The sequence below is a fragment of the Camelina sativa genome, chromosome 16, assembly GCF_030686135.1.
Source record: "Camelina sativa cultivar CO46 ecotype springtype chromosome 16, ASM3068613v1".
In the NCBI taxonomy this organism is placed as follows: domain Eukaryota; kingdom Viridiplantae; phylum Streptophyta; class Magnoliopsida; order Brassicales; family Brassicaceae; genus Camelina; species Camelina sativa.
In genome coordinates, this window is record NC_141895.1 from 13,634,746 (window position 1) to 13,643,382 (window position 8,637).

At 34.7% G+C, this 8,637-nt stretch overlaps 1 protein-coding gene across 2 annotated transcripts; it reads left to right on the forward strand.

Annotated features, from left to right (window-relative positions):
- Window positions 1-76: 76 nt before the first annotated feature.
- Window positions 77-4,207, forward strand: LOC147925471 (uncharacterized). Of its 2 annotated transcripts, none has more exons than XR_015583686.1 (7): window positions 77-2,657; window positions 2,742-2,870; window positions 2,965-3,081; window positions 3,174-3,220; window positions 3,294-3,481; window positions 3,564-3,664; window positions 3,790-4,078. XR_015583686.1 is itself a non-coding variant. In XM_087490288.1 (7 exons), the coding sequence occupies exons 1-7, from the start codon at window positions 624-626 to the stop codon at window positions 4,165-4,167; spliced, it is 2,955 nt and encodes a 984-aa protein (XP_087346414.1). In that variant the 5' UTR covers window positions 77-623; the 3' UTR covers window positions 4,168-4,207. The 2 variants fall into 2 exon arrangements, 1 of the variants encoding a protein (XP_087346414.1); XM_087490288.1 differs by having other exon boundaries at window positions 3,333-3,481; window positions 3,790-4,207.
- Window positions 4,208-8,637: the final 4,430 nt, after the last annotated feature.

Consider the following 8,637-nt stretch of genomic DNA (forward strand, 5'->3'; position numbering starts at 1 on the left):
ATCTCATTTTTATATGATAAAATATAAACTTTTTCATTCCACTAAAAATTATATATATACTATTTCATCCTTTTTCATAATTTGATTTTTTACTAATGAATAATTACTTTTGCACAAAAAAAAGAATATATATATATATATATAAATGATTACTAAGAAATGTATTTGCAAATATAAAAACCAAACCAATATGGACGGACTTATGGGTTTGTTTGTTTTTGTTTCTTTTGATCATCTCCCAACTTCGAAATATTTCAGACCATAAGTGAGTTTTCGCACAATTTCTGGTTTTTTCTCGCACATCTGTTAATTCTGGGAAAGATGAAATCAAATCGTAAAAAACAGAGAGTGCACACAAGTTGTTCGATAAAATTCCCCACAGAGATATATCGAAGAAGAGTTGTTCGAAAAAGACGACACCGCGATTTTGGGTTTCTCTTGTCACGTTGATCTCACGTGATATAAAGCTTCGCCAACTCGCGTAACGTGGAACACACGTGATAAAAAGCTTTCATCTTGTTGTTGTTATCGTCTCCGTTTGATTTTTCAAAAGCATAGAGGAGTACAGACCAAAGTAATCGCAAGAGCCTTGAGGAGAATCGTTCGTTACTCTTTCTCGAAACATGAAGACTTCTCTTTCTCTTTTACTCGAAGATCCTGAGGAAGCACAACTCAAGAAACTTGTTAAAGGTTACTTCGACCAAGGAGATCACTTCAAGGCATTGGAGGCAATTGAGGATTCGATTTTGATTCGTGGGAAGGAAAAGGTTCCAACAATAGTTCATTACCTACAAGGTTCTTTCTTCTTCGAACAAGCGACTAATACAGAGAACAGTGACCTGAAATTCCCATTCTTTTTGGCTTCTGTTGTATGCTTTTCTCAAGATTGTGGTGTACACGCTTACTCTGCGATTGCACTGTTAGAATTGGCTAAACTGCTTGGCTCAGCATCGTTTTGCAGGAAAGCTCTGACCATTGCAAAAGAAGGCTTATTTTTTCTTGATTCTTTTGGTGGTTTGAGCTTGAGCGAGGGAAACACTAAAACTTCTCTTGAGAATGTAGTCCAAGCGGCAGAGTCAATGATCCTCCTTGGTGGCTTGAGCTTGAGCGAGGGAAATACTAAAACTTCTCTTGAGAATGTAGTCCAAGCGGCAGAGTCAATGATCCTCCTTGGTGTTACTTCAGAACAGTCTGAACCAAAACTTAGGGAGTCAAAAAGAATTCAAGACAGTGTAAGGAGTGACCCGCATACTGCAGCGGGTAAAAGATTGAGGTCGTATTGGGCGAGTATGGATGTTGACAGTAAAAGGAACTTCATGAAAGTAAGTACTGCAAAACTTAAAGCTTATGTTGAGAGATTATACGGCAGAGAGGGTATAGATGCTTTGGAACAAGTTCTCGATTCTGCAAAGATAAACAGAAAATGGAAATTCTGGATGTGTCGATCTTGTTCGCAGAAGTTCTATTATCCTAAAAAGTTTAAGAATCATCTTGAACAAGAACATGCTGCAAAATTTAAACCTTCTACGACAAAGCTTATGGCGCAGAGGGTAGATGAAGTCTGGGCTGGTATGATATCGGTTGCAGGTTGGGAACCTGTTGATGCAGTAGCTGCCGCTGAAATAATCAAGAACCGGCTCGAATTTGTGAAAGAGTTTGTATATGAGAATGGATGGTCCAAAAACTGGCCTTTAGCTTCAGATGAAGAACGCAGCAAGTTACTCAAAGAAATCCAGTTGCTACTTGTTTCGTTCCGGGAGCGGAGAATTCTCTCTTGTAGCATTCGAGATTGGATGATGCAGTTTACGGTTAAGCATCTTGCACAGTTTGAAATTTCCGAGCAGACTCTTACCTCCGATTGCCGCTTAGTGGAAACGCCTCAGAGTATTTGCTTTTTGGAATGTCATGAGCTCCATCAAATTCTAGAACTTCTCAAACGCATTAAGTTTGAAAGGGTTGATGGTACACAACTGGTTTCCAACGCAACAAACAGTTTATTGGTTCGTTTGAGAGTTAAGGAAAAGGTCCAGCTTGACCATGAGTTTTCATTTATGCTTCTGGATAAAAGACTGCTCAGAGGAAAGATTGCTTCATTTGATGATGAAGGGACGATAGATGTTTGTGATCACAGTGTTCACTACACCAAGACGCATCCTCAGGGCGATGATATCATAACCTGGTTGCTAGACTACCCTTTGATAGATGAGAGCTTTGAATTTCCCAGATCTATCAGGGCACACAATCTTGAAATATGGGTGGCTGTTTTGAGAGCCATTCACTTCACATGTACGACTTTGGGAACCAAATATGCAAAGAAGTTGCAGATCCTGAGTTATGATAGAGCTCTTTATGACGCCAAAAACTTATGTATACTGGAAGATGAAAGGAGAAAAAATGTTCCAGAAAATCAATGGAACTCATATGCATCTCTTCTATGCGATAAATGTGACGAGCGTCTTATGATAGACGCCGGAGATTCTCACACCACAAAACTGTACTTATGTGCAGTACGAGATGTTCTCGAAGGAGCATCACATCCGACATTTGATTTCCCCGATCTAGAAGATTGCCTGACTCTCATACATGGGCATAAAAATCTCAATGATGATATAGTGTTGAAGTCCATAGACCTTCTGAAATCAGTGGTCACCAACAAGGTTCAGTCCTGATTCTTGATCTAAGTTATAATTTTACAACAGAATAACATAAGTTGTCACCGTAAAGTATATATTAACTTGCAGGTTCCTGTAGCTGATACAAAGATTTTACTGGTTGAAAATTCGAGGATCAATTTGCTAAACGACCTTGTTAGGCTTTCTGCTTTTGACTACCGCTCTTATATCCTTCACCTGTTGAAACGTTTCCTGCGGGTTGGTTTGTAACTTTGATTTATACAACTGTCATATTCCCTCTAATATTTTCTTTGACAGGTACCTAATATTATAATTCTGTCTCTTCGTCTAGGATGAATTGGATGGAGTTGTAGATATGGATGCCAAAAGCAAGTTACGAGCAGCACAAGCCGAACAAGAGAAGGGGAAGAAGTCAGAGTCAAACAACAAGAAGAATAAAAGCAAAAAGGTCGCTAAAATCTAAATTCTCTATTTGCTTGCATGAATTTTTTAATTACTCAGTTGTAAGATTTAATGTCCTTCTCCTTCATGGTGTAACAGAGAACTTTAGCGAGCATGTCTAGAAATTTTGATCAGAATGTTGAACAGTAAGTCACACTCCTTTAGATGAGAACTTTGATTTTTTCAAGACTCGTTTCGCAAGTTGTAAATTCTTTGTAGGTTTTCTCTGAGCAAAACATGATCTTTACATATGTCCAGCGAATCTTCTCTCAACCTTGAACCGGAAGTTACTTCTTTATCACCAAAAACAACGAAAGATTCTATAGAACTAGAAGATACTCTTTCAAGTGAAAGGGGTCGATTGGAAACTTCATCCAACACTGAAAGTCATGAGGAAGCTACTAAAGGTTATTTCTCAGTTGATGAATATTTTGAAATCTCTTGTTTTTGAGAGCATAGTTTCTTATTCTTTCATTTGCCATCTTCAAGATAAGCAAAACGTGCCTGGAGAAGATTTACTGTCGGGAAATTTGGACTCAGCACATGAAGAAGCAACTAGATACAATTCAGCTCTTGACATGACGCTGAAGGTAATGCAGACACCAACAACGATAAGATTCAAAAAATTGAGCTCTCTGATTCAGCTCATTCGTTGTTATCATACAATATATAGTATTTGTTTACTTACTTCCTTTAACAAATTATGATACTGCAGGCACTCTTGAACATTAAGGTTCTTCGAGAGGATTTGGTGTACAATCGGCAACCATTTCATTGCAACCTGGAAGAACAAGTTCCTTGTGCACTAAAAGATTTCTTTTCTGCTGTTGTCTCGGAGCAGATAAAAGAAGATGGACTTTACAGTTACCTACTGAGCAATTTTTGCTTGTGTAGTGTTGTAGATCCTTGTTTCTTTCTTAAATCTGTTTTTATTCTCTCTCTTCCTTCTTTTTTATTTAATTTAAATTTTTATAGCTTTAATTACAAAAATGCCATTCAACACATTTCAACTTTAGTATCTCTAACAACACTGTTCATTCCAATATCAATTACACTGTTCAGCACTGGAATATCATGTTCGATGTTCATATAAAGTTGATATAGATAATTATGTGTAGATAATTTACACATAATTTATTTATGTACCTACTAAATAGTATAATATCGTGCCGTTTGTTGTTGAGGCTTTTCCCAGAGATTGGTAATAACGGAGGAGGCAACAAAGTTCAGCGCCGCTAAATTTTAATTTACCCCATTACTTTTGTTTTTAATCTGAATTATTATTATTTTTCATTTAATTTGTTTTATTTTGGTTTGTTTTTAAAAATAGATGGGTTTGACCTTGGTTTGACCTTGGTTTGACCTTGGTTTAGAGCTTAAACCAATGTAATCGATATACATGGAGATTTAGGTTTCAAACTTTTGATTCAGGGAGACACAAGTTTTAAACTTTTTTTTCGGGGATATATACATCGTGATCAAAGTTCGGGATCTATCTAAAACGATATGATAGTTCTTAGGGGGAAATAGCTCGTTTTCCCGACGATCATATATTAGTTGTTAAATACATAGTTATCGTGATATGTTTATATGTTATTGTGATTATTTATTGAATTAACAGGTAACATATATGTTATTATATAAAGTTTGGTTTTGAAAGTTAGCCATTAGAAAGATTTTGACAAGTGTTAAAGTTATTAATCTGAGATTTTGATATGTGTAAAAATTAATATTTAATAAGAAAGATTTGAGATAATGGCAAAAAAACAAAAAATTGTTTAAAACAATATTAATAATGTAAAAACACAATTATAAAAAATTTACAAAAATTTGAAAATTTTTTAAAAAATAATTATAAGGAGATTATATATATCATAAAATTCGAAATTATAACATAATTGACTTATTTTTAATTTTCAGTTATTAATTCAACAAAAAAAAATAGAAAAGGGATTAACGACAATGTGCAATTAATTATTAATTTTAAATGTAAATACTCACTTAATATAAAAAAAGATCTTCTCACATTTTTTATTAAACAGAATAATATATTCAAAAACGCTGCTTTAAAATTTGTTCTATTGGTAAAAACGTTTTAATGGGAAGTTAATATTTTCTTATCTTTTTAAACCAAAACTTTCTCCTTTTTCAGTTTGGAATTGGTGAGATTAATATGCTAATCCAAAAAACAATGTAAGATTAATATATGCGTCTTCTTTTTCTATACCGTATTTTCAATTTTATTGTTGTATTTTTAGATTATTATATTTGATTTTTATTCTTTTTCTCTTTATATTTTACCGTGAATATAATTTTATATTATTTCTTTAATTATGTCAAATTAATATTCTTCTAATTTCACAATCTTGATTGGTTGGTCATAGACCTTCTTTTTATGCAAACATAATTGTTACCATTCATTCAATCCTAAAGGGAAATAAAGAGTAGAACCTTATCAACCCAATGGTTGGATAAAATAGGCTAATCAAAGAAAAACAACAAACATAGATAGATAGATTGAAAAAACATAAACCGTTTTTGATAGAACTATAGGAGCTTAGAGACGGAGGCTACATCTTGATGTGTCAAAAACACGTCCACAAATACATTGGAAAATTTAATATTAGTTACTATCAAAAGATTTTGTGATGTTGGAAAAGGGTTTTTAGTTTCATTGGTTGTCGGAGCATGCCACTTTGAGATAACTAGAAGACGTGAACATGTTCTCTCCATACATGAGGAGGGCAGAGCCAAAGTTCTCTCTATGGTGGAGGAGGGTGGAAGCATGCAAGGTTATCTCCCCAAGGGATCGGAGGAAGGAGGAGCCAAAGTTCTATCCATAAGGGAGGAAGGCGGAGCCGAGGTTCTCTCCATCGTTGGTCATACACTATTGTGATGATACATCAATGATTAGTTTACTATGTAATATATTTTTTAAATGAGAATTTTCAGGAACCAACAATTTTAGTAATTAAAAAAACTAAGCAAAAGTGAAAATAAATAGACATATTATAGTTGGTTTAATGTGTTTATATAGATATTTTTCTAGGTGATGGTAAAGAATATATTTGTAACATACAATATACTTAGGTGTAAATAAATACACTTTTAATGGTAACATAAATCAAAAATTTGTAAATGGATATAAACAGTGTATTATTTCAAAAAAAATTAATAATAAATAACGTACAACAAATTTTAATATATTTTTGTTAAATTTAATACTTCCTCCGTTTCAAAATATAGGATGTTTTAACTAAAGCACGCAGATTAAAAAATTTTTACTGTTAACAAGTTCAACCAATCAGAAACAATACTGCATAATATAAAATACTAAACTAATCTAAAAGTTGCGTAGAAATTTGAAAACATCTTATATTATGAAACAAAAAACTTCTCAAAAACATCTTATATTTTGAAACGGAGGGAGTATTATTTACAAACTTTAAAACCCGCACATCGGGCGGGTCCTTATCTAATATATATATATATATATATATAAGTATATATTTATCGGGCTAAATCAAAATTTATTTACCATCAAATTTTATTTACATGATAATTTTATTAATTATGTTTACTTTATAAGCTAACATTATGTATCTATCAGACTAAGTTATTCAATATTCCATAATTTATTTAACGTGCTAAATACATTGATTCACACAAGCCAACATCGAGATCTAGCTGCCGATCTGACCCAATGAACGACCTAGAATTTCTCAGACTCATCAACTTCCGCTCCATCTCGTCCGGTGACCAAACACTCCTCTGCACAGTCGCTAACCAACCACCCCTTTGCACTGTCGGAGAACATACAGCCCTCTGCACTACCAGAGAACATCCACTGATCTCTACAACATTTAATATAACTCTTCACTCGGCACTCACGATTTGGACCTTTTTTTTTGGTAATAAGCAATTTGCTGCGACCATATAAACAAAGAATAAAAACAGACATGTGACCCAAAAAAAGAAAAAGGAAAATGAAAACAAAAATTAAGATAAAGATATAACTTTACATAGTTTTACACTGTGTAAATAGTACCAAATGTTGTCAGTTAATTGATCCATCGTCTGTGTATGTTCTTTCATATTACCCATTAATTTTCAAATAAATAATAATTTTATCTCATTCTTGTTATGTCAGTATGATGAAAGATGAGCAACATCGGTACTGAAAATTTTTTGGGTGGTTTAGATCATATCGTTGTAGATGCGTGGAGGGCGAGAGTGGAACGTCACTTCCATTCTCTCAGATGTCCTCAGAAATTTTGGGTTCACAACCTAATTGGTGATGCTCACTTGTGATGGAGATTAGTTGATGTGATCCTCCTAAGGAATCGACGCTCTAAGGTAGATAGACTGATAATCCTAGAACTCCTATGGCTCGCGAAGCTGGATGATAAGGCGTGAGATAAACTCGAAAATCCTTATGCCCCAAACTCTCTTAAAACAAACCAAACAAAGCAAGGCGGTGGAACTTTAGATAGAAGCTTCGCGGAGACAGATGACAAGGCGTGAGACGAATCCCGAAAATCCTTGTGCCCTAGACTCTCTTGTAACGACTCTTCAATCCTCACCTACTGAATGGCAACGTCAAGTGCGGCGGAATCACTTGATATACCGAAACTCTTTGATGTAACCCACCAAGGAGAACTCTTTGATGTAACCCACCAAGGAGAAAGAACAAGTTCCAAAAGGAAGAAAGGAGTTTACCACTCTCAAATAAAAGATAAAAGATTTCTTGATTGAATGATTTTCTCAAATGAGATTACATGTGTTTATATAGGGATAGAAAACTTGGTCACAAAGCCAAGTATTGATTATTCTTGAAACTAAAAACATTAAAGATACTAAGTTGAATGAAGACCAAACTCTTGGTGCATGTTTCCTTCCTCCAAAGTGACTTTTGGTGCATGTATCTCTTATTTTCGTCACTCTTCTTAGACCACAAAATAAAGTGATTATTTTGGGCTTTCTTGGGCTTGTATTAGGCTCAACGTGGACTGGACTTGATAGATATCATCCCGAATACAATTTCTCATGTTCTCTTTGCTCCAAATATCTTCAAATATCAACTGAACAGCTCCAGCAAGCTGTTTGGTCCTTGCCCTTGTCATTGGTCCAACAGGTACAAGCATAACATCCTCAGGAACAAGCTTAGCTTCCACTTGATCATTCTCATTGCTTCCCATTATCATATCATGCCCCTCCTCTTCAAAAGGATTTGTCCTCAAATCCGGACCATCTGCAACAAATGGAGACAAATCATAAACATTAAAAATGGAACTCACTTTGTACTTACCTTGCAAATCAAGCTTGTAAGCATTGTCATTGATTTTTTTCAAGACTTTGAATGGACCATCGACCCTTGGCATTAGTTTAGACTCTCTTTCAGCTGGGAAACGTTCCTTTCTCAGGTGTATCCAGACCATATCTCCCACTTCAAAAACCATCTGTCGTCTTCCTTTGTTTGCTTGCTTCTCATACTGCTTTAGAGACTCATGATCTGTGTGAATCACAAACTCATTCGGCCAAACATAGTGTTGCCAAGTTTGTA

What these genes read in the sequence shown, in the direction of transcription:
- LOC147925471 (XM_087490288.1), top strand. Translation starts at nt 624, where the DNA reads ATGAAGACTTCTCTTTCTCTTTTACTCGAAGATCCTGAGGAAGCACAA. An exon ending in TCATGAGGAAGCTACTAAAG is followed by an intron (nt 3,482 to 3,563) that starts GTTATTTCTCAG and finishes GCCATCTTCAAG; the next exon opens with ATAAGCAAAACGTGCCTGGA. An exon ending in CTCTTGACATGACGCTGAAG is followed by an intron (nt 3,665 to 3,789) that starts GTAATGCAGACA and finishes ATGATACTGCAG; the next exon opens with GCACTCTTGAACATTAAGGT.